Genomic DNA, 25715 nt, shown 5'->3' on the forward strand with positions numbered 1-25715 from the left:
CAGGGTAGAAGCAGCATGGACTCAAAAGTTCTTAACAGGAAGTGTTCTGGGACCTTGTGAAACAGGGCCTACCTCTACGCCACTACTTCTTCACTTGTTAGTAGGCACATGGATTTACATGCAAATCCCTGTGTCTGGCATCCTTAGGTGACCACATGACCTTGACCTCAACCAGGTGAAGAGTAAGATACACACATAACTGCAAAGAGTAGTCTTGTTGATGGAAACTGGGAAGTGGGGAGGAAAAGCAGTCATTCAGATCACAGTGAAACTGTTCATACTTGGGTTGAAATGAAGTTACAACTTTTTTTTCTGACAGAGGTATCTTTCTAACTGTACTTAATCATGTGGATAACTGATGATTGCTCTATTTATGTCATATGTTGACCTGTCTATTGATTTTTGCAGTATGGAGAAATTCTTCCCTCCTTCTGCTTCCTTGCTCTCTACAAACTGCGGAGGTTTTGCTTCTTTCCACTAAAGGAGACCACACAACAGACCACACTGAATAGCTTGCTCTTGCCCAAGCAGGCTGTTTTCCATCACTCCTTTGGATCTTTTGGTACATTTGGTTCCTTCTCGCTGGGTTGACCTTCTCTTTCTGTCAATCTGGAAAGTAGTTACTTGTTTTCTGTGTCTTGGTTCAGGCATCTCTCTAGTTGGAAGACCCTCCACATCAAATTCCATGCCATTGCTTTATGTCACCTTGATTCATATTGTTTAACACAGATCACTCTGCAATGCTGCTTTCCAGTCTGTCTCCACACCTGCACTGTGAGCCCCCTACACATGTCTATCCAAAACACCCATACAACAGTGCCTGGTACTGTTTTCAAAAGATACATTCGTTGAATGAATGAACAGAACCCCCCATAGATTTCACAAACATTTGGCATCTTATCAAGCATGTATGCATGAGTATGCATAATGGTACCTGTGTAAAAAGAGGACCTTAAATGTCTGGAATGGATGGAAGAGAAGTATTTTTTTAAAGTGATTTTTTGGGTGTATATATTAGAGTGAAAAAGATTGTGAGAAGAGCATCAGTTGATCTGTAAGTTTGTGATTATAATAGGAGTAGGGGCTGAAAATATACGTGTTAATAGTGTTCTGTGAACTGACTTGGTGTGTGTGAGAGAAAGTACATTCGAATAAGGTTAGCTCAGCTATTAGACGCCACACATCACTTTTCCTGAAGTCAAAGTAGCTTCATTATGTTCAGTTTCTGATCCCGAAAAAGACTTTCTGATTCTTGGTTAACCTCCCAGCCATGGGGTCCGGGGAGACGAGGAGGGATGAAAATGATGGAGGTCTGTGGGAGTGCCTGGCTTTAAATGAACGTGTGCGGGTAACACTGGACTGCTGCTTGGTGGGCTAAATAAAGTCAAGTCTCTTAGACTCAAACTGAGCCCAAATTAATACCCCCTCTCCTCCCCACCTGCCTGAGGGTGGGGTGGGATCAAGTGGTCACTTAGATAAGGTCCAACAAAAAGGAAAGAGAAAGAACGCAAATTAACCACCGAGAAGAGGACAAGGAGGAAGGGAGAAAGGTAACTGGGCAATCCCAGGGTGGCCATATGCTACCCGCCGGCAGAATGGTTTGACTTTGCAAATGATCTGGTTTTCTCTTCTGCTTGGTTTTTGGACCTCACAGCCTGCCTTCCCAGGTGCGCGGGCTGAGGCTGGGCTCGGGTGGGCTCCCCGCCTCTGCAGGGCCTCCCTCTGCTGCCCTCTGCCGGCAGGGAAGGCGGAGGCGGAGGCGCCGCCCTCTCGGCCCTCTCGGCCCGGGACGCGAGCCGCCACCCCCTCCTCTTTGCAACGAGGGGAAGCTGAGGCCTCTGACCCCTGCCAGCCCCTCACCCGAGGAGTCAAGGGACTGGGGCTGGGAGCAGTTGGTTTTGAGAAAGCGGCGCGCCCCACGAGGGGGATCCAGTTAGTCAAGCGCAGACCCCCACTCCCCAAAGCGGGCGCACCACGCCCTCCCTCCTGGCCCCAGGCCCTCCCTCTGCACACCACCCTCTGCGAGGGGAAAGGCCACCAGACTGCGACAGGTTTCTGACATTGCTTTCTTCTTGGAAATGGAAGCCCTCCTTCCGGCAACGTGGCAGGAAAAGCGCTGGGCAGCCGGGCCGAGAACATTTCGGTGACAGCAGGTGGAGGCCTGGGACCGGTGGCCGCGCAGGCAGGGCAGGTGGGCAGTGCAGCCCCGGCTACACCCGCTGGGCCCTCTTACCTGCTGTTGAACTTTTCAGGGTGTTTCTCTCTCATCACGTGGAATCTGTGTGCGATGGAAGCATCCTGAAAGGCAAAGGGACAGAAAGCAGATCCCTGGTTAGTGGTCCTGACCCTGCATAATGTGGAAGGAAGGGAAGCGAGCACACTCTCTCACCGAAATCCCCCAGATCTCACAGGGGAGACCAGGGAGACCCCCACAGAGGCTGGACACCAGGTCCAAGGTTAGGGGCCAGTGACCCCCATCCTGTTATAGTCTGCAATGTTCACCCTCTACCCGCCCGAGTTCAGGGAGAGCGAAAGGGGACGCAGCTGCCCTTTGGGGGCAGGGAGCGTGTCTGGGTCTGTGAGCAGTGAGAACGCAGAAGCCCACGTGGGGCTAAGTGTGAGTGTTTGGAAATACCTCACCCTATTCACTCTTTAAAAAAACACTTTGTATTCTGGAATATTCATAAGAAGCTGCAAAAATAGTACCGAGAGTCCCTGTGTCCCTTTCACCCAGCTCCCCCCAGTGATAACATCTTACATAACTCTCTAAACCAGAAAACTGATGTTGGTAGATGCTGTTATATATTAACTCTTAATCATCCCTATCAGTAGACAGAATTGGTAGCATTGGATAACAGGCTTAGCAGATAATTAAAAATATATTTAAACTTCTGACTTCTGCCTCTTGATCACTCCATGGAAACAACTCTCCCCAAGGTCAGTTAAGAGTCTCATTATCACATTCTACGGACACTTTGCTGTCCTCCTATTAGCACATTCCTTTGCTGCACTTTGGCCACCTGCTCCTCAGAACTCAGGATAGTTCTCATGTCACCATGCTTCCGGGCTCTCCATGCTCGGAGCAGAACTTCACAGCCCTGAGCCCGTTCTGCAGCCTACACTCCATGCCACGGGCCATCTTGAGTTCTCACAGTTGTTACTAGCATGTAGCTGCTGATGTCTCCACAGTGTATCACTCTAGAACCAAACCTGAATTTCAGTCCTAAAACTGGACTCATCTTTCTTCCTCAAATTTGGTTCTCTGCCCTTGTTAATGGTCTCCTTTTCCAGCAAAAGAATGTGCTACGCCCCGCCTTCGCTGCTCAGGCCTCCCCCCAGCACATCTGGGGGGGCGCAGGTGGTGGGTTTTAGAAATAAACAGGCTAATTGAACTAGGAATGGTGGGGGGGGGGTGGGGGAGGGTGGGAGGAGAGGGGGTGAGGGGATGGGAGGGGGTGGGGGAGGGTGGGAGGGGAGGGGGTGGGGGGAGTGGCGACAGAACAAGGGAGCTGATTCAGATTCGTGCAGGGAAAAAAAGATACAGAAACTCATTTACTGGACTGTGTAGCTAAAAGAAAACTCAAATTCCACACAGTGAATTTTCAGCTAGTGCATATTAATTTCTTTTCTTGATATGGAAATCCGACAAAAGAAAATTTCTGAAAAAATAATTTTTTTTTAACATCAGGAGGTGTAGCTCAGTGCAGAAGCTTATTTTGAGCATGTGCTGTGTGTGGGGAGTAAAATACAGGCTAAGGGTGGGAACAGAAAATCCAGAAGCAAGTTGGGGGCAAAGAGGAGCTTTTGTAATATTTGCACTTGGCAGAGAAGTAAACCCAGCTAGCAGGCCCTGTTGAAAGGCGGACAGGGCAAGTCAAGGATGTGGGCTTATTTTATGGTTGGCAAACACTCTTTGCTGAAACAATGTATTGGGAATTTAACATTTAAACTCTAGTTATTGATTTCTTTGTTAGTTTTTTAAAACACATCAAGAGTTGAAGTTTAGGCACCCCTGTGGACAACGGTGGGAGAGATGCAACACCCTGGGGGGGGCCTCTGTCCTCTGGGCCTATCCAGCCTGCACAGCTTCTCCAGGCAGGAGCACTTCATGCCCCCAGTTCCCTCCTCTGAGCAAGTTTCGTGAACACTCTGAATAAGATTCATGTGACATCTGTCAAATGCTTCTTTAGAATTCAAGAAAACATTCCATCTACTTGTGTTCTTTTGAAGCACTAATTTTCTTCTGTCAGGAAAAAAGAAAGAAGAAAGAAAAGAAGAAAGCAATCACATGTTGCCTGGCACGATCTGTACTTCACTATCCCCGGCCCCCAACGCTGTTATGACTGGCTCCTGGTTTTTTAATTCCCTGGGATATGTGCACAGGCCCCTGTCCTCTGTGTAGTTCCGATTATCCTTGTTTTTTTTTTCTTTTTCATAACTAGGTTTTGCAAAGCTTCTTTTCACAAAGACCAGCCTTTACAATATTACTAGTTAAGCATGTGGTTCCTAATTTGACAATGTAATCCCGTGGCAAACACACAAAGTGGTCAGAGGGAGTTGAGCAGGTCCTTTGCTGTTCGGTTTTGAAAAGGCAATGCTGGTAAAGACTCTGACCACGGTTCTCTACCTGGGGCTGAAAAAGAGAGGCAAGATTCACCTCCCTTCTCTTCTGGGCTTCTCTGTGCCAGGCCCTGAGCTGGCTGTACGTACATTCAGTAGTGACTTCATTTAAATTTTAGAAACCAGTGCTACCATGGTTCCAACCCTTTCTTGTAATAATTCCAGCAAAATGAGACTTCTGTTCGGATGGTGGGGGTGGAGGTGGGAATTGCACCCCCATTTCTGATGGCCTCATTCTCCAGGGTCCTTTCTATGAGGTGTGGGGTGAAAAGGAGATAAAAGCAGTATGGACACATGGCTACTCTTTCCTGAACTAAAATTCCCAAGTGTAGAGTTGGACAAAAGATTCCTGTGCCCCTTCCAAATATAAGCAGTAGTCATTTGGACTCTGAGCTATTTGGATGTCTAGGCCAGTCCTGTCCAATAGAAATAAATTTAAAAAATTTTAGTAGCCACATTAAAAAAGTGAAAAGAGGGCTTCCCTGGTGGTGCAATGGTTGGGAGTGCACCTGCCGATGCAGGGGACACGGGTTTGTGCCCCAGTCTGGGAGGATCCCACATGCCGCGGAGCGGCTGGGCCCGTGAGCCATGGCCGCTGAGCCTGCGCATCCGGAGCCTGTGCTCCGCAATGGGAGAGGCCACAGCAGTGAGAGGCCCACGTACCGCAAAAAAAAAAAAAGTGAAAAGAAACAGATGGAATTAATTTTAATAATACATTTCAATTCACAAATATTATCACTACAACATGTAGTTAATCTAAAAATCACTGAGATATTTAATATTCATTCAGACTACATTTTTGAAATTTGATGTGTACTTTATACTTATAGCATCTCTCAACTTAGAGTAACCCCATGTCAGGTACACAATAGCCACATGTGGCTAATGGCTACCATATTGGACAATGTAGGTCTAAGTCACTTTGGCAATCTATGGAGATAAAAAAAAAAAACAGAAAGGAGACAATAAGACACATTATTTGGAATTTGGCTTGTTCTGAAAAATGACAGCAGATTGGGGAATGAAAAAGAGTGTAGACCCCTTGTCCAACACACCTCTCAGTGGGGCCCGGCCCATTGTTCAAGTACCTTCCTGGCTCTCATAGGTGACAGACAAGAACCTGAGGCTGAAGGAATTTAAAAGCTGCAGGGAAATGATGACTTTCTGACAAATTCCCTAATGGGTCTACCATTGTGGAAACTTAAAGTCTAATAAGTACAGAATGTCAGGTAGAAGATGATGTGTGGGTTAGTGTAATGACTCTGGCCTCTCCTTGGCCCCTGGGTTCCCCTAGCATCAGAAATAGATTTCATTGACTCAAGGGATTAGCTGTTTACTCCTCCCGTTAAGGCTCAGTGAAAGCAGAGCCTTTGAGGTGTTCAGAATTACACATAACACAGGAATTATTTTGCAGTCCCAAACTTCCTGTCACTGATACCTGGCCATCCTGACATTTCTGCAAATCCAAAAATAAAGAGCAGGGATGAGGAGGCCAGAGAAGTCAGAGGAAGTAGTGTCCTGAATGACTGTGTTTAAAATCTCCTGCCAGTGGGTGTTATCAGGTCTCACGGCTGAGAAGGCCAACAATCTCAGCTCTTCGTTGGTGGGGAGCTGGCGTGTCTTGTGGGTGATGGGAATGTGGTGACAGTGAGGCCCCTGTCACTCTCTCATTAGGGTAGGAGTCTGCCCTGCTTATCCCTCCATCTATTAAATGGGTTCTATTGGCACCAAGAGGAGTGAGTGAACTCATCAGGGTGAATTCTTTACCACCTAGGGACACCACGGCAGCGGTCATTGTCACCACCTTTACAAGTGCAGGGCAGCAGACATTTGATATCAGTAAGATATTCCAGGTCCTCCAAAAGAGGCGAAGACTGCAGCTCTCTTTGCCAAAGGAGTCCGACTCTAATCATCTTAAGGAAGTAAAACTGGGGGTTGGTTTACATACTACTTCTCCTCTTACAAAGTTTGGGAAGTCAAATAGGGAGCAAGAGCTTCTGCAAATGTCAGCCCCAGATTCTCTTAGGGTTACATGTTGGCTACTTGTTTTCTCAAGAATTTCCCTTTCCAGCTTTTAAAGAGTGAGCACACAAACCCTGCAAGCATTTTATTGAGACAAGGCTAAGGGTACACCAGTGAGATAAAAACAATCCTGGTTCTTCACTGCTTTGCAATAAAATATTAAACACGCACAAGCTAGAGGTATATGAAAAAAAACAGAAAGATTGTGTGAAGTTCTTCATAATTTGAAAGATGAACTGATTGGATTATTATAGGTCAGCCCAGGGCAAATAAATATCTTGACCGCTGAAAGAAATGGAGAATCTGTTCCTATGCATTTCCTTTTTTTTTTTTTTTTGCCGAACCACGCAGCATGCGGGATATCTTAGTTCCCCGACCAGGGATAGAACCCGAGCCCCCTGAAGTGGAAGCGTGGAGTCTTAATCACTGGACTGCCAGGGAAGTCCCTCTATGCATTTCCTTGGGGGACAATTAGTCTGCATTCTTTCCTTTTTTTCCTCCCTCCCTCCCTCCCATCCCCCCACCCACTTCCGTCTTATTTGTAAGAATGAATTAAAACCACGCTCAGTTTTGGCTTTTGGGGTTAGGGCTTGGTTATCTAGTTGAGGGGAAGCTGTATCTTCCTTTTCGGCATGGTCATCCATTTGGTCAGCAATACCAAGTGAATGTCATTTTTTGCATATGGCGCTTGGCACAGATGGACGGGAAGGCCTTAGGAATCCTGTTTTTTCTGGCAGCCAGAGCTGGGCATGTTAAGAAAGACTTGCAGCTGAGGACTCTGAAGGCAGCCGTGGGTGTAACCTGCCATCTGGAAGCTCCCAGGCAGATCACCCAGTCTTGCGGCTCAGCTTTCACTTCTGGCCCGTGGCTTACAGGTGCTGCTTTCCCCTCCTTTCTATCTTTTCTCTCTGTCACCTACTTCAGATCTGGGTTCTGCTCCTGTGAAGAACCACTTCCTTTGACCATCCTTCTCTGTTCTAACGGGTTGTCTTCACTCACTGAGGACCTGATTGGGACTGTCTGCATCAGAATTATCTCAGGGGCTTGTTAAAAATGCAAATTCCCAGACCTTGCCCGGACCAACTGAATCAATATGAATCAGGATCTGTCACGGGGCTGGAATCTGCATTTCTGACAAAGGGTACAGGTGGGGTATAGGCGAGCCATGACGCACTAGATTTTAAGGCCCGCCTCCCCACCCAATGCTGCTGCACTCGGCAGCATGGAGATGGAGGGCTGTGCAGAGGCTGCATGGCTCAGGGTCCATAGCTAGGTGGGCACTGGAACTCGACTCTAGTGATTCCCGGCTCTATCACTCACCAGCTTGGACTGGTCTCTATCCTTCTAAGCTACAGATCCTTCTTACAAAATGTAAAAGGGCAAAGGGCTGTACCCACCAATAGGGACACTGTGCCTGGTGTGCATTAGGTACTCGGTACACGTCAGCAAGTTATCCTCTGGTTTAGGAAAAAGGACACGAGTTTCTGTCACACTGTAAAGATGGGAAGCCCGTGCTCCAGAAGTCCTCTGACCCCCCGAACACCAGACCTGTCAGTCAAGTCTGATTTGCAGAAGCTGAAGACTGCGTGAAGTGGACCCTGAGCAGGTGGTCCCAAAGGAGAGGGGCTTTTGAGCCAAGAAAAGGAGGGAGAGGTCTGCCTAGGTCACTGGGGGAGGAGCTGGAGGGTGCTAGGGAAAGACGTCTTCCCCCATGAGGGCAGGGGAGCTGGGGAGATAAACCATATCAGGACAGCAGAGACTCCTGAATATGTTTCTCGTGCAGCGCCCCCATCCTCTCAGAGCCTGATCACGGGTCCAGCAATGCCTCTCTCTTCTGTTTTAGTAATAGAAAAAGAAGGCGGCATTGGGAGTCAGAAAATGAAGGCAAATCCCTTAGTCTAATCCTCTATTTCCTCACTTACAGAGCGGAGGTAGTACTGCCCTCCAGTGTAATCATAAGAATCAAAATATCTGTGAATATGGTAAATTTTAAATCCCATAAATAAAAGGTATTATTATTATTCCTTTTCTCTTTCACGGTTCTCCTTTTAGTTTTCTTATTAAAAAACAAAACCCTTTCCTTAACCCTGCTCTTCCCTCAAGCTACCTATCATTTCTCTTTTTCTTTCCTTTTTTTAAACCACCAACATTTGCAAAAGAGTCACAGGTTATGATTGAGATGATCACACAGTCTTGGTCTGGAGGAGCTTATGTGCGTATGAAACTGGGCAGCATAATTCCCAAGACAGGGAAGCAGAGAGGAAGGAACCTGGCTTCGGAGCAAGGTACAGTGTGTGTGCACTTCCTCGCCCGGTGTCCTGAGGCTTCATCTGTAACATGCGGATGGTGGGGACAATAATACCTGCAGGACTGCTGTGAGGACTAAAGTGTAGCACCATGGAGAGCACACAGTAGGTGCTCAATAAATGCTAGTATCTTTGTTTCACCTTCCTCCCAAACCCCAGTTCTATTTATGGAAATGATCGATAACTTTTCTCCCCAGTGCTGTCCCCAACAGTTTGGGCAGCAGTGTCCACCCCATGCACTTTGGACCAGAAGCTGAGTTCAACAAAACAAACCAACTGAGCTGTGCTACATGTGATGGGAGCTAGGGGAGAAAGAGGAACGTGGTGCTGTCCTTCTACCGTCTGTGTGTCTGTGTGTGTACGTGTATGGGTGCGTGCGTGTGTACGTGCGTGTGTGTGTGTTTCAGGAGGGCTGAGACAGGCACAATAAAACAACCCCTTCACTCTAAGGCAGAGGTGAGCACAGAGGGCTGTGGGAGCACCAGGGGGAACACAGAGCTCAGCCTGAGGGGTCAGCCAGGAGAAGATGCCCCAGAGGCTTATGAGCACTTGGACTGTGGGGAGTGGGGCTGGGATGAGGGGAGAGAACAGGAGAGATGGAATTCTGAGAGCTAAGCCAGTAGAGCCAGCTTGAGACAACGTCTTCCCTGGAGGATCAGAATTTCCAACTCCGGAAGCTCACCTGAGAGTCTCCTTCTGACCTCAGCCCTTGCTTATTTCTTGGTGTCGCTTTTCTTTAACTACTTCAAATTATCCAAAGGGTAAATAGGTCTTTTGAAAAATGTGCTGTCTTTTGAATGACAGGGGCAGGAGCTTCCTCCATAATCATGGGCGGGGCTTGGTACGATAAGGATGTCCATGCCCAGGCCAGATGCAAGGAGGCCTGGACCTGAGTCGAGGCTGGGGGCAGCCGGGATAGGTAAAGAATAGGGACCCAGAGGGGACAGTGGAAGACTAGAACCCTTCCTGCCCACCCGGGCACTTGTCTCCCGTTCAGAAAAGCCATCCCTGGCCAACTCACCACGCCGATGGAGAAGTAGTTGTTCATGATGTTGTACGGGACCTGGTCCCCATTCTCCACCTCCTCTCTGGGGATGACTTCCAGATGCCAGCGGTCCAGCATCACCAAGGGGCTCTGCTCAATGTCCTTCAGGATTTTTGTCAGGCTGCCCCCTTCATAACCTGTGGAGCACAGCACTGCATTTACCCCCAGAGCAGAAAGGCTAAGTTGTTGCTGATGCAACAGTCAGGGCAGGGAACCCCTTGGGCATCTGGGGCCAGGAGACTCCCCAGTGTGTCTGTGGGCCAGAGGCACTCGGGTTCCCTGGGCCACAGAGAAGGAGAGGACAATATGGAGTATTAGAAAGAAGCTGGGGTGATCTGGAAGCCAGAGTAACAGGGGTAGGGCTGGGTGCTGGCCAAAGATGGGCAGGCCTGTGTAGCTGAAGTGAGCCCTGGGGAATTGGTGGGCTGGATGGCTGGGAAGCTGCACATGGGAGAACTAAGGATCTGTTCCAGGACTGTGTCATGATGGAGATGGACAGCACCGTAGGCAGAATTTTAAGACGGTCCCCACATTTCCTGCCCCCGGGGTATATATACCCAGCAAACCCCCAGGACCTGTGGATAAGATGGGGTAGCCACAGTCATGATTTGGTATATTACATGGCACAGCTGACTTCAAGAAAGTGAAATTACCCTGAGTGGATCTGACCTAATCGGGTGCGTCCTCAGAAAGACTGGGCTTTCCCTTAAGAAACAGATTTGAAACTTGAGAGGGATTGGAATTAAGGGGGATTCTCTTCTGCCAGCTTTGAAGATGGAGGGATCCATCGGGCAAGGAACACGGGAGGCCTCTAGGATCTAAGAGTGGTCCCAGCTGACAACCAGCAAGGAGACAGGGACCTCAGTTCTACAACCACAAAGAACTGAATTTGGCCAACAACCTGAATGAATTTAGAAACAAATTCTTCCCCCAGAGTCTTCAGAGAGGAGCACAGCCTGTTCAGTGCCCTGATTCTACCCTGTGAGGCCCTGAGCAGAAGACCCAGTCACGCTGTTCCAGGACTTCTGACCTACAGGACTGCGAGCTGATAAATGGATGTTTTAAGCCTCTATGTTTATAATCATTTGTTACTATTACATAGTAGCAATAGAAAATTAATGTAGCAAGTGAACTGTAAGTGAGAAGTTAGTGGGAGAGAGAATCTTTTCTTTCAAATAACACTTCCATGTTCCTGCTTACCTTTGGGGCAACCCTAAAGAGTATTTTCAAGTTGTCAGGGCTCTCGTCCGCTCCTTAGGGGATGCCTCACAAGACAGCAGTACCAACAAGGTAGCTGAGGGCCTTGATGCTATCAGGGAGCACAAGGCTGTGTGAAATGTGTGCCTCGCTATGCTGCCTAGATGCCCAGAGCGTGGGGCTACAAGTTTGCCTGTCCCCTCTTGAAAAGAGGGTCCTTCCCTAGCCCAGTGTGTGGTTGAGGACCCTGGGAGCTCTGCCCACACCTGCCAGCTTCCTTCTAGGGCTGGCTCCTGCTTGCTCTGCCCCTGCCCTCCAAGCACGCACACCGACCGCTGCCGACCTGGTCTTGGATCACGCTCGGAATTGATCCGCCACGTGGAGTCTCACCCCAATTCTGCCTGCCAGGCTGATCTGTCTGTTCCATGTGCTGACCGGAACCTCTCCACTCTCTGGAGCACGCCCAGCTCCACAGGGGCTGTTGCAGTTTGCAAGGTTCTCCTTAGCTCCTGCCCATTGCACTGTAAGCTGGCTACCATTCTGAGTTCCCCCCTTCGGTGAATTTCAAAATGAGGGCCCCTGGCCATGGGGCCCTAAGATGATCTGGACGCCCCTAGTAGCTGGCGAAGTGGCTTTTCGGTCTGCATTCTGAATCCTAATTCAGAAGATCAATAATTTGGAGACGGGGAATTTCATGCAGAAAAATCCCTAAGTGAGCCCTACTGGGATGAACCCTGGAGGGGAGACAAAGGAGATTCCACCCTGAAGTTGACTTGTTCTACTGGGGGAGGCAGACTCGAAGCTGAGTTTCAGGCTGACAGTAAATCTAGTGAGGGGTAGACACAGGCATCGGCATGGAATGGAGGTTAAAGAAAAAGTGTGGAGTAGAGATGATCCCAGAGTTGAGTATTACTCCATGGAATGTGATCCCTAAGAGGAAAGTTCAGCCTAGCTCTGCAGAGCCTCCCTGTAGATTGGAGCACTCGTCTCCAGGGTAAGGCCTCTCCCATGCAGACTCACCCCCTCCCCAGCGGAGACAGCGGGCCAGGTCATTTCCCGTTCCAAGAGGCAGGACAGCCACGGGTGGATGCTTTGCGAAGTTGGCCTTATCTGCAACCCATGAAGAGGAAGAGAGAACCATATGCCATGTGATTATAGAAGGCTCAAGTTGTCTAGTTATCCCTGATCTAATGCTTGAAGCCCTCCATAGCATTGTTTGAATTCTTCTCCTGATGGGGAACTCACTACTTCCTAAAGCCATCTTTTCCATCTGCAGTGTGTTAACCACTGCAAAGGAATCTTTCAAATTGAGTTAAATCTGTCTCCCTGTAACTTTCACCTGTTTATCCTCATTTCATCCTAATTCTTTCCTTTGGGGTGAAAGCATATAGCTCAAAAACATTAGTTTGCACAGTTTTAATCTTTAATGATAAGTAGCATTTACCCCATTTATCCCTCAGACAGACCCTGCAAGGTATTATCATTCTCATGGATGAAGGAATGGAAGTTCACAGAGGGAAAGTCATTCCACAGCCAGGATCCAAACCCAGATCTCTGTGCCTCCAAGTCCATGCTCCTCCTTTCTTCAGAGGCCAGGCAGGTGCATAAATAGTAAAACAGGTGGGTCTGAGATATCAGAAAATGGTGGGGCACTTGGAAAACTGAAGATGCCTCGCCTCAAGTCATTCAGGCTCAGAAGCTTAAAAATAACACTGTGTCTAAGAAGCAAAACCCCCAGGTGTTATTTGGCACCCGGGTACCAGTTTGCCACTTCCACCACCTCCCAGACCTGCAAACACACTGATTCCTAATCCTGTCTCCCATGATGGTTGTAAAGGAGCATCAGACTGAACCGTTAGAGAAAGCACATCAGAACATGTATGTTTTAATCTGGCTGTAGGTCTACAGCAGCATGTTGGCTGAGCTGGAAAAGCTGAAGGAAGCCAGACACCCACTGGGCTCCGGAGGACACCACTTACATAAACCTCAGTGCACCAGGTGCCGGGGGAGGATGTGAGGGATGTGACTGGGAAGCATGGCTGGGGGTTGAGTGGGGAGTGATGCAAGAATCAGCATCCTGCGTGAAGCTCATGCTAGGGCTGCCCCAGCAGAACAGGTGTTCATAGATGCCCCAGGTAATCGGACTCATGCCGGAAGTGGCTGAGCTTAGGCAAGACTCAGGGCTGAGACTACCACCAAGAGGGTTGAGATGGAGTAAATCACTGGACTCTCTCATTTTCTCAGAACACACAGTCCACATTTATGCCTCCCTGCCTTTGCATGTGCTCTTCCCTTTGCCTGGAAGGCCCTTGTTTGCTTAGGTCTGCCCCTTCTTCTGTGGTTCGCATCCCAGCAGATCAACCATCCTCACGGTGCTGAGGCTAGAAACATGGATGTCATTCTAGATTTTTCCTTCACACACCAATTTCTATATGCTGTCCCACATCCATTTACACATCAATTTCTATATGCTATCCCCTTAATAGCTCTCCATCCCGTGGTGATGGCTGAGTTCTGGTACGGTATGATTCCTTCCCACTGCTATTGCTGCAGCAGCCTCCTCTCTGCCTTCTCAGCCTCCAGTGTGTTCTCCACACTTCTACCCAGGCAGGAAATCCTTGAACCATGAGCCTGATCACACTAGTCCACTGCTTTCCCTTCTGCCATGGCTCCCACCACCCCTTAGCATGCAGCGAAGCCCTTCCTGGCTCTGCCTTTCTCTCTAGCCTCATCCTTCTCATGTCCTGCCTCCCACTCGACATGTCAACCTTGCTGAAGTGCTTTCAGGGCCTTAAACCACAAGCTCTCTGCTGCTCAGCACAGAGCCCTCCCTGGTTGCCCTAGTCTGGACCTGGTGCCTCTCCAGAGTGTTTCTTTAGTACCAGGGGCGATCTCGTCACACTGTCTTGTAACTGACTACTTGTTTGTTCCCCAAATGCCCTGTAACCTCCCTGGGGGATGTTCCCCAAATGTCCTGTAACCTCCCTGGGGGAACTATATCTCATTCACCATAGTATCTCCACACATATTTACTGAAGGCCAAGGTGCCGTGTTAGGTGTTCTGGCTCTAATAGCAGGCAAAAAAGCCATGGCTCCGGCTCTCACGGTACCTACAGCTGAGAGGGAGAGACAGCTATTAACAAGGTCTTCATAGAAATGATGCATAATTTCAGATTCATACTGGGAAGGAAAGGAGTGTGGTCCTGTAATGAGTTATCAGGGAAGGCTTCCCTGAGGAAGCCACACTTTGGCTGAAATCTGAAGTAGAAGCGGACCAAGCAAAGGCCAGGGGAGCAGAACAGACAGGCCCTGTGGTAGAAGGGACACTGGTGCCTTCAAGGGTCTGAGAGAGGGACTGGGTGTCTGGGTCTAGAGGGAGAGGATGGCGGTAGGAAATGAGGCTGGCTGGACAGCTGCTAGACCACTTAGGGCCCTGTGGAGCATCTGAGGAGCTTTTATCTTTATCTAAGAATCCTGGGAAGCCACTGATGTGCTCTGCACACATCACAACCCCACTGACATTCAGGAATGACCACTCTGGCTGTAGCAGGACAGCACATCAGAGAAGGGACCGAAATGGGGCGGCGGAGAGCACAGAACAAGGGCTTCAGCCTCTCTCTTGAATGAATGAAAACTGTGCAGTTACTCCTTTTACCCTTGTTTTTTAATCTTTGGGCCACTAACCTGTGAAAAAGCAGATCACCTCACATGACCTTTCTGTTCTGGGCAGCGTATAGCGCCTGTGTCCTCTGCAACTGAGTTTTATAAAACTTATCAGCAAAGCCTACTTTCTCCTTCCCGATGGAGAGGGACCCGTGCGAGCAGCTCCAGGTACTGCAGCCATCCACCCCCTGCTGATCAGCTTCTCCTTCCTCGGCTCCCAGAGGACGCCTCCCTCCTCCCACAAACAACTCCAGAGCCCGAGGTGACAGGAGAGCGTGGGTGGCTGCTTGGCAGGGCTGTGTCCATGGAAACCAAAGTGCCTGTGGGGGAGTAGATGTGGCAGGTGTACGGGGTGCCGGTCCCCCTCCTCCAGGTGGTCTGCTTACGACCCCTGGGGGCCCAGGCTTCTCCACCCTGTTCAGGGTCTATCCTGGCCCATCCTTGACTCCTTCCTTTCCCTCATCTCCCACATGAAGTCTGTCAGCAAATCTTGCAGGCTCCACCTTCAAAAGATATCTGACTCCTTCTCACCACCTCCTCTGTCACTACTGTTGTCCATGGCACAGTCCCCCTCCTCGGATTACTGCAGGAGCCTCCTAACTGGTCTGCCAGCTTCCACCCTTTTCTGTTTCTGTAATCCGTTGTGTCCCTGCTTTGCTTCAAACCATCCAGCATCTTGGGACCTTCCCAGTATGAAAGCCACATTCCATATAATGTCCTACATGTCCTAGTGACTTGGCCCTGCATTATCTCTGCTTTATCCCCTGCCACTCTACCCTCACGCACTACACCCCAGGCACGCTCCGCAGCCTTCCCACTGCCTTTGGCAGCCTGGCCTGCTCCTACCTCAGGGCCTTTGTATTTGCTGTTCCTTCCACCCTCAGGTATCCGCAAGGCTCACCCTCCTCCAGGTCTCCATGCAAATGTCAACTGTTCCTCAAGGCCTTCGGAACCACCTGGTCTTAGATTGCAACCCCACTCCCTCTGCCGAGCTCCCTTTCCCCCTTTTCTGCTGTTTTTTTTATCACCTTCCAACACACTGTATGTTTCACTTATTTCTTTGTTTATTGCCCGCCTCTTCCCTCTAGAAAGGAAACTCCATGAGGGTAGGATATTTGTCCTCTGTTCACTGCTGCACCACCAGTGCCTTGAGGGGCGCTGGGCATCTGGAGGTGCACAGCTAGGATTTGGGGAATGAAGGACGAAAAGACCAAAGCAGCGCAGGGCTTGTTGCTCTGGGACATCTCGGACTTTGATGACCGCCCTCCCCAGCAATACCCCTGGCTGCTTTCCTAGGCTTATGTCCCATGTCCCAGTGTTCATCTGGGTGCTCCAGGGTTAGATCTTGAATATACCCCTTGTCTGAGAATTTCAGAATCATTCTCCATCATTTACTGGTGGTGCTGTGTCCAAGGACCCACAGATCCAGGCAGAGCTGGATTAGGCCCAGGCCTCCTGATACCCAGCCTGTGCCTTCCCTACCCTCCCTACAGCCTTTTGGATCTCGGCCTATTGGACGCAGCCCACCGTGGCACTTCTTTGCTTGCATTCATCTGTGCTTTCGAGGTGTGCTTTCTGGGCTCCAGCTGCACGTGTTCATCTCAAGGTGTCTTGCCCCGGGCTATGCATCAATGCTTAGTTCTTTGGCCTTTATCCAGCACCCTGGACCTGCCTGGAGTCCCAGCCCTGCTCCTTTTCCCCGCAACTCCCCATCTGGCCTGTCCTGCAACTGCCTAAACCCCGGCCATGACAGCTATTTATGAAGCAAGGCCTGAAACTAAGCTGTTACATCTGTACCAGTGGGAATCCTTCCATTATCTTCTTTTATTTTTTTTTCCACCCAAAGTAGATATTTAGGCAAGCACTGGTCCAAGAGTAGAAACAAGGATGAACAAAACATGGCTCCGTTTCTCTTTCTTGTTGATTGCCTTCCTCTGACTTTAAATGTATTTAGGATAAGTCAACTGCAAAGGCCCTTCCAGCCCATTCTTACCAATGCAATCCAAAATCCAGCCAACTGTCCCATCTCCTCCGCAGGCCAAGACACGGAAGTCTGGAGTATCACGGAAAAAGTTGAGTCTGGAAGTAGAAAGGCCAAAACGGTTTTGTTTACAGGCTGACCTTCGACACTCCTTGAGTCAGAGTCCCCCGCCCGCTCCCTTCCCTGGGAGTATGTTATGACCTTGATTCCTTTGGGGGTTGAAAGGGTCACTTAATGTTATGAAACCAGAACTTAACTAAGCAATGCCATTGAGTATGAATCCCATGGAGCCGTCTTTGTATAAGGAGATGCTAACTCGATATTCAACACAGAAAATGGTTTTCTAGAAATTCTCTACGATTTAGGCAGAGGAGTCCATAGTTTGCTTATTTTGACACTGATACAACTAACCCCCAGCATTCTGACTCCTCTCCGGCTCTCTCACTTGCTCTGTCCTCACGACCTCCCCTTTAAGTCAGATGCACTGAGCTGGCTGCATCCTCATCCCACCCAGACCTAAGTGGAGGGAGCACCATCTCCCCTCGGGGGTCTTAACCCTTTAGAGCAGGGCCCTTAACCTGAAGCGCGTATCTAAGGGGTCTGGGAGTAGAAGCCAGAGGGCCACGAACTGGAAGAAAATGTTACACTCTTAACTTCCCTAAAGCTCTAAGTGAAATTTAGCATTTCCTTCAATTATGTATGTAGGCCACAAATCACAGAGGTATTAACAATACCTGTGACTTTGTGAAGCGGCCGAAATCACAGGTATGTCAATGTTTTACTACAGCTGTGGTAGATACTTTATATCACTTCTGCTCATCGCTGCTTTTAATTTACAATAGCTATTAGACCTGTCTCTGGACCTTGGTATATAATGTCTTAGTAAATCACATATATTCTCCTATCACAAATTTGTTTTTAAACCTTTTGATAACTGTTCTTTTCCATATAATGAGTTTCCCTGTTACTCCTACATATTTCATTTTATACATTAAAAAATATTATCTTAATATTAAGAGGTGGTCCGTAGACTTCATCAGACTGTCAAATAGGTTCCTGGCGCAAAAAAGGTTAAGAACCTCTGCTTTAGCACAGACATGACCTGTGGAGGCCTTGGGGTGGGGCTTGAGAAGCTGAAGCTCAGTATTTCCTCTTTGCCCTGCACGGTGATCTGAGAAGATCCCTTCTGAGTCACCAGTGTATGCGTGGGCAAATTAACATCCCCTTCCCTCTCTTTCTCTTGCAGAATTCTGCTCTCCTGTATGAAGTGGGTTCTGAATGGAGGCTCCCTTCAGCTAGACAGCCTGTCTGATTACAGGCTGACATGTACAGCACGGAGAGATACTCAGGGCACAGTGGCTCTAGAAGTAGCCACCAGGCTTGTCATCCTGGGCAAAACCAATTGAGAATAGATGCAGTTAAGTGAGTATTGTCTGTATTCAAGTATTAAAATGCCCTAAAAGAGAGCCGGCTGGTAAAGGTATTTGTGGGCTGCTGCTCAGTCACAAGTCACAATGGAGCAGTAATTGGCAACCATGGTGACCGTGATGGTACGCGCAGCCGTACGGGTGGGCTCTATTTTGAAGTTAGTTTTACAGGTAAGTCACGGCAGAGGTGCTGAATCTACATTTGTGTTTCTTTCCCCTTTAGTGGGTCTTGCACCAACGCTGCCTTAATAATAGCTTTGTGTCAAACCAAAGACAGGGACAGAGTTCCTTTTTAGAGTCCTTACTCCAGCCCCTATTAAGGTCTTGCTGAGCCCAGAGTAGAAATGCAGGTTCAGATGTTGGGCAAAGCAGCTGTGTGTTGGAAAGCGCAGCCTAGCAGGTGCAAGTCTGAGGACCTGGCACTGAGATAGCTTTGGGCTGGCTGGCAGATGTCTCTAGTGCACTGTCTCTGGCTGGTGAGAAGGTACCAGGCTTTGGGTACCTTCCAGCCCTAATGCTGGAGGGGCTTCTGATTACAGGGCTCATCATGTCCGCCACCAGCACAAGGACCGGCTCCTCCTGTAGACCTTGCGTTGCGCTGCAGAGGGGCTGCCTTGTCTCCTCTCATTGTTCCCCGTCTCCTTGACACTTTGCTGATGAGCAGGGAAATGGCCAATAGGCAAATGACAGGAGAAGGGCCGGGGGAGCTTAACAACATCTAACTTGGATGATTCAGGAAAAAGGTGATTTCATCGAACAACCAATTGTCTTGATCCTTAAAGGCCCCCACAACAGAACATGCAGTGGTAAGCTGAGTCAGCTGTACAGATTTCTGAAACACACACAGACAGTGGTAAGAAAACTCTTTCCTTCTCCCTGATAATTCAGTATGAAGATACCAGCTAATATGGCCTTGCAAATAAGTTAAAGTAATCTACCAGCCCGCCCTTCTTGTCAAGCCAACAAATGACATATGCAATTTCTCCCTCTTACAAAATCAACAACTTTTTCTGGGATAAAGTACAGGAGGCTACTTCCCAGAGTTAGCCATAATGGGTGGTCCTGAGTATCTCCAGGAGGAAGTAAGAGTAGATATGAGGAAAAGAAGAGAAAAGGAGTGAAATGGCAGGAAGGACAAGTCCACCGATGAAAGAAACAAAAAAAAAAAACGTGACCCCAAAAGCTATCTTCTTTAGAGATCTAAGGGTGCGGGGGAGAAATAAGAAGTAAAGATCATATCTCCATACCCTGGAGTAGGCCCCCCATTGTCCAGGTTGAAAACTTGTTTGGGGTTGAGCAGATAGTGGAATTTCCGAAGAATTCTATGGAAAAAAAAAGAAAGAGAGAGAGAGAGAGAGAGAGACCAAGACAGAGAAGGGGACTGTCATTGTGAGAAGTCACAGGAGGGCAAGTACCTCTGCAGCCCACTGATGGTGGGAACGTGGGTGCATTTATACCCAAGAGGGGAGAAGAATGCATGCAGGCCCTGCAGACCCTGAAGTCCCAGGTCTGGCTGGCCTCACCCATGCCCTCACCCCATTTCAAGGTCTTCCCCACCATCCAGCACTCCAGTCTCCAACCCCAGGAGTAGCACCCCTTGCACAGAGGACAGGACAGAGCAACCCGGAGAACAGAATTTCCATTCTCCTAAAGCCTTCTCCTTCATGGAGACCTTCTCCCAAGTGTTCCGTATGTTCTAGGTAGGATGATTCTGCTCTTTGTGGGCTAGACAAAGGCACCAAGGGACCCTCTATGGAAAGGTCCCCCAAATCCTGGGATCAGGAGGACACGCAGGACGTGGGGTTGGGGCAGAGGAGGGCTGGGGGCAGTGACCACATCTAGGCTTGGTTTCAAGGCTCCAGCTTGAGGCTAATCAGGTCAGTTCAGGAGGGGTGCTCCGCCCCTAGGACTGGGGTGGGGGCTCTCATAATTCTTGCTTAAACCCTGGTTATTATTTTTTAAAACCTGGATTCCAGATCACCCTGCCCCAGAGCTGAACACTGGGAGGCAGAGCTGCTCTGCCCCTTGCCACCCCTCCCCTCCCCTTCTCTTGGGGCTTCCCACTGACTGGGCGTTTCCTTCACTGATGAGACGGGTGCCCTGCTTTCTCAAGGGTGGGATAGGCCAGGAGGTCTCAACCAGGTGCCTCTGCCACGTCTCTTAAATCAAGAAAAGACTTGCAAGGCTGGGAAGTTAACAGACGTCTCAGAACTTGGTCTGATTCTGGGAACCATAATAATGGCACACGTGACAGGCCCTAGGCTAGCACTGTGTCTATTTTAATCTTCACGAAACCCCTGTGGGAGGAGAAACGATTATTACCTCCGTTTTACAGAGGAGGAAACCAAGGCACAAGGACATTAAGTCCCTTGGACCAGGTCATCAAGCGGTCCGTGGTAGGGTTGGGATTGGACCACAGGTCTGCCATGTCCACAGCCCCCTTGGTTACAGTTGGCCTAGCCTCTCCATCTCGAAAAAGAAGAGAACATACCTTTCTCCTTGTCTCCCTCCACTCTTGGGGTTCACCAAAACCAGCAGAGGGTGGGTACCCGGGGTGGGGATGATCTTATACTTAAAAGGCAAAAGAAAAAGAAATTAGCTCTGTTTCAGCCAATAGGAAGAATGCGATGAGAGTGGATGCTAAGGCAGCTCCTGGGAGAGAAGCAGTTCCAGGCACGGAGGAGAGGAGGTCAGGAGGCAGTAAGGTGCTGGTCCACTGGCTGAGTTTTCTGAGGGATTAAACAGCTAAGTGTCTCCAGCCTAATGGCCTTTAAGTAGTGTTAATGGTGACAAGCGTTTGAAGTTGGGATCAGAGATGGGGCAATAGCATTACAACTTCAAATTATTCACAATGGTGTGGCACTGTGCCCACAGCACGAGATTAGATTTTGTGAGGGATACAACTGATTATGATCTTAAAAGTCAGGGCCATCCGGCCTACACCTAAATAAAGTAACAGCCATGGAGTTAACTATACGTCCACCCCAGTACCTTCCATATCCACATTTCCAGCCCCCATTTTCCTCCTGAGCTCTGGTTCCACATTTCTCACTGTCCAGGGGGTACATTCAGCCAGATGTCTCACCAGAACACGCTCCAAACCTGACCTATCTTCTTTCCCCACAAAACTGGCCCTCTCTCCTGGCTACGGTTATTACTCATCCAGGCATACAGGGAAGACCCTGTCCTGCCAATTCTTTCCCTGGAATGTCTCTTTATCTCCAGCAGCTGCCACAGTGCCCACACTGCTCGGGCCTTGCCCACCTCAGGGGAAGTCCTGTATGCTGCCCCCATGCAGTTCCTTCCCAGGACATCACTAGTCATACCACTCCTGCTCAGAAACCTTTAAAGATGTCTCGTTACCCAGAGGATAAAATCCAGATCTCCTAAGCTGGCATGCAAGGCATTTAAGTGCAGCACCAATCTACTGTTCTCTCTTAATTACTCTAACCTTCACTGCAGTTCCAGCCAAGCCTGGCTCGTACCTTCTAGGGAGTTAATTCCCACCCTTTGGGGCTGCTCACACTGGTTTCTTCTCCTCCTGAAATGCCCACTTCCTTCTTTGCAACCTCTTAAAAAAGAACTCCTCATTCTCAGGGCCCGATTCAAGAGCTACTTCCTCTATGAAGTTTTCCTTGATCATTGCAACGAAAGCTATTGCACTTGAAGCATATATTGGTTTGGCCAAAAAGTTCGTTCTGGATTTTCCATAAGGTCTTATGAAAAACCAGAACCAACTTTTTGGCCAACCCAATAATATCTTCTGGGTTTCTTTTGTTATCATTTATTTGTATATTTCTTTATTTTTTATTTTCTCAGGTAAATATCACAAAACATCAAATGGATTTTAATGCCTCAGGAGCAGGGCGTGTGTGTGTATAACCTTTCTACCAAGGGCCCCATTGCCCCAGATACAAGAGTGGGCACTTGATAAATACCTGTATCTTCAGCAGAAGGACACACCGATAGAGATGCAGCTTTGCTCCATATTCACTATCTAATGCCTACTTTTCCAGATTGCACGCTAAAAATTCACCAAACACAGGGCCATATTGTTTGAAATGGACAGCAGCATCCTTTATAAATTTTAGGAATTTTCTCATCTGCCAAGAGTGATTATTTGTGTGAAACCCAGAAGCATCTTGGAGCTTAAGGAGTAATTCTTTATCTCTGGGGGTGATATCCAAAATGTTTTAACAACCTGTACAGCATGGGCACTGCCCAATCAGAACAGATGCAGGATAACCAGATAGATGCCAGCTGTAAACAACTGACATACCTGCGCCGTGTGTGTGTGTGTGTGTGTGTGTGTGTGTGTGTGTGTGTGTGTGTGTGCGTGCTCCATCTGACTTTCTCCCTTTCAAGGTGTCTAGAGCTTTCCCACATTAAGCACCATTGCTTATGTTTTACACTCATGTACATGTTCTCATTGAATCTAGGAGCATCTATGGGAGGTGGGCAGTGCAGGGATTGCTACGCCCCCCCTTTCAAACAAGGAAACTTAAGGTTCAGAGGCAGAGGAGAAGGCCCCAGTGTGCTATTTCCTTTTCTGGTACTTGTTCTACCTCACCAGGCTGCCTTTCCTGCATCCCCTGGAACTTTGTGAAAGGCACAAAGAGAAGTTCATTGGTGGATCCAGCTAAAAAAACGAGTTCTGAAATATACGTTTAAGGATGAAGAAGAACTTTTGGATCTAGTTAACTCTGTTCTGGCAGATCACGTTCTGCAGACAGCTTGGCAGTCCTGGAAAACCTACTTGTCTACCTTTAAGTCACATTCTTGCTATTATTCAGGGAGTATGCATAATGAAGTTCCATGCATTGTGTTCCTAAAACGGTGATAAAGCCAGTTCGGCCAGCCACGGGATCAACCAACCTCCCTTCGCACCACTTGCCTACAGTGTGGTTGTCAAAGGTAACCCCAGAGGCTGGAAATACAGTGTCCTGTGTGATACAATCAATCAGATAAGAAAGCAGATGTTGAGATGTGTTTCTCTAGAAGCCAAATCCTGTTCTCCCCTCCACAGCCTTGGACCAGCTTAGAACGAGTGAGTAGATTTGGGGCTTGCCGAGGTACCTGCGTTACAAGTTCGTCCTTGGCTGACACGCTACCGTCAGACTTCCCATCTTGCCTGTCCTATAAAAGAGAGGAAAGACAAGCATCTTTTGAAAAACAAAATGCCTACTACAAAAAAGGAAATCAGAAGAAAAACAAATGGTTAATATAAAGGAAGAGAATAGAAAACCAATATAGTGTAGGGAGGAGTTTTTCAAAGTGGGACTTTGGACGTAAAAAAAGAAATGTTCCCTTTGGGTTTCTCAAGGACTCTCCAGGCAGTTGTCATCACTTGCCCTGACTTTAACTTCGAGACACTGGAAGGGACACAGTGTTTCAGAGGAAACACTGAAATGGGCAGAAATCTACTTTGTTGATTTAGAAGCCTGAGCTCTGAGAAGCAAGGTTTCAGATCTGGTTTCTCTGTTAAGCACTACCTAAATGATGTAATCCTAAGGCATATGTCCTATTTTGTTTGTTTGTTTTTTCAATGTTTATTATTCATTTCATTGAGGTTTAATGTCACATATAGTAAAATGCTCAAATTTAAATCTACAGTTCTGTGAATTTCTGCATACGTATATGCCCTCGTAACTACTGCCTCTTCCGGCGTAATTCTGTTGTGACTCCTGACACCTTATTGGTTTTGCCTGGCTTTTGAATTTCGTATCAATGGAATCATAGACCATATCTTTTCTGAGTCTAGGTTCTTTTGTTCAGCATTATATTTTGGGGATTATCCATATTTTTGCATCTAAGCATGGTTGTTTTCCATTGCAATGCAGTATTCCATTATACTAATCTGCCTCAACTTATTTACCTATTCTCTTGTCAGTGGTCATTTAGCTTGCTTCCAGTGCCTGACTGTTATGAATAAAGTTGATAGGAACATTCCCGGACATGTCTTCTGGTGGAATAAAGGCTCGTATGTCTCACGGGAGGGCAATTATTGAGTCATAGTTTGTGTATTTCCAACTTAGTAGATACTGCCAAATAGTTTTTAAAGTGGTGGGTTTTTTTCTTTAGTTTTTAATAAGAAAGAAGATGGTCAAGTCCAGGGTGAGATGTGAGGAATCAGTGGGGAAGGAGGACAGTTAAGGTGTTTGGTGCCTGGCTTGAAAGAGGGGTCTTCAACACAGGAGACAGAGAAAGTTTCAGATGGGGATAAATAGAGTTTACGTTTGCATCTTTCATTTCCAAGAAGGGCTGTGACACCCAAGTGGAAATCTTCAAGGCAGAGGGAGGTCCATGTTTGGACACAGGAGACAGGGTGACAGGGACAAGGGAGGCCTGGGAAGCCTAGCTGTGCACAGGTGTTCACTGAGGTTCCATATATGTGATCTGCCTGCAAGGTGCTTAGAATGAATGCACTTTCCTTGCTGGGCCATTTCAGAGCATTCTGGGTGGCCAGCGGTTGGAATCATTTTAGTCAGGGAAGTTTTCCCGGACAATCTGACTGTGCAGCACTGACCTCTTTTAAACTTGGGCTGAAAACACAAATCCTAAGAGTTGCTGAGGGAGCCCTCGGAGGGGTGTGACTGTCTGAATGCTGCCTGCATCTGAAACATGAGCTGGGGTTGCAGGGGAGCCAGAGCCCCATCGGGGTGGCAGCACTTACCCGGGTGATGGGGCATATTGACGTGGGCAGCAAAATATGGTCTCTGAGCTCCCCACCGTCACACAAAGTTGACAATTCACATTTGCGGTGAAACTGGAGGAAAAAATGAAGATGAGAGTTAAGTGAAAGTGATCAAGGAAATGTCAAGTGTGAGGGTTCAGAAATTTACTAGGGAGGCAGGTTGCCTAGTGCTCCTCTAAATCCTGATGCACTGCTGGCTTTCACAGTAAAGTAGAGAGAGAAAGAGTGTGTGTGTGGTGTGTAGTGTGTACCGGTGTCTGTGCTTGGTTACGGGTGCCAAGTCTGCTGTGGGCAGAGAAAGGAGACCAAGTGCTGCCCATGGCAGCTGGAGCAAAACGGTCCCGAGCAGGCCTGTGGCCTGTCCGTATAGCACCCCCACGTGGATTCCAGAGCCCCCATGGGATATTTGCTCCTTAGGCTCTGAGACACTGGAAGGAAGGAGATCTTGTTGAACAAACCCATGAGAGGCTGGAGATGAACCCCATGACTCGACCTCTGCATTTTAAGAGTTCTGCAGTCTGACACGTCCTTTCTGAGGCTGATACCCAGTCAAGGGGACAAGACACGGCACTGAGTCTGCTTTGGAAGGCAGGTCAGGCAGCTCCAGGTGTCCAAGGAGGAAGTGGACATTTGTCATGGATGATGGCAGTGGGCACAGGCCTCTTGTCCAGGCAGTGGGGTTGCTGTCAGGAGTATGCCTTCCTCTGATGCAGGTGACTGAGTATCTAATTCCTCTCCCACTCTGTCAGTGCCCCCGGCC

General features: G+C 48.4%; 1 protein-coding gene across 3 annotated transcripts in view; it reads right to left on the reverse strand.

Annotated features, from left to right (window-relative positions):
• The window catches only part of DGKG (diacylglycerol kinase gamma), a gene marked incomplete at both ends in the record, with an annotated part of 156310 nt that overhangs the window by 78894 nt on the left and 51701 nt on the right, over nt 1-25715 (reverse strand). For 2 of the 3 annotated variants that reach the window (XM_082655499.1, XM_082655497.1), the window contains 8 exons: nt 2234-2298; nt 9970-10130; nt 12211-12300; nt 16847-16932; nt 19509-19583; nt 20753-20832; nt 23338-23397; nt 24935-25027. In XM_082655499.1, the coding sequence (XP_082511625.1) occupies nt 2234-2298; nt 9970-10130; nt 12211-12300; nt 16847-16932; nt 19509-19583; nt 20753-20832; nt 23338-23397; nt 24935-25027 (710 nt within the window). The remainder of the gene's footprint in view (nt 1-2233; nt 2299-9969; nt 10131-12210; nt 12301-16846; nt 16933-19508; nt 19584-20752; nt 20833-23337; nt 23398-24934; nt 25028-25715) is intronic. The other variant, XM_082655498.1, reaches the window with a different exon arrangement.

Source organism: Grampus griseus (genome assembly GCF_964374135.1).
Source record: "Grampus griseus genome assembly, chromosome: 5".
NCBI classification, from domain to species: domain Eukaryota; kingdom Metazoa; phylum Chordata; class Mammalia; order Artiodactyla; family Delphinidae; genus Grampus; species Grampus griseus.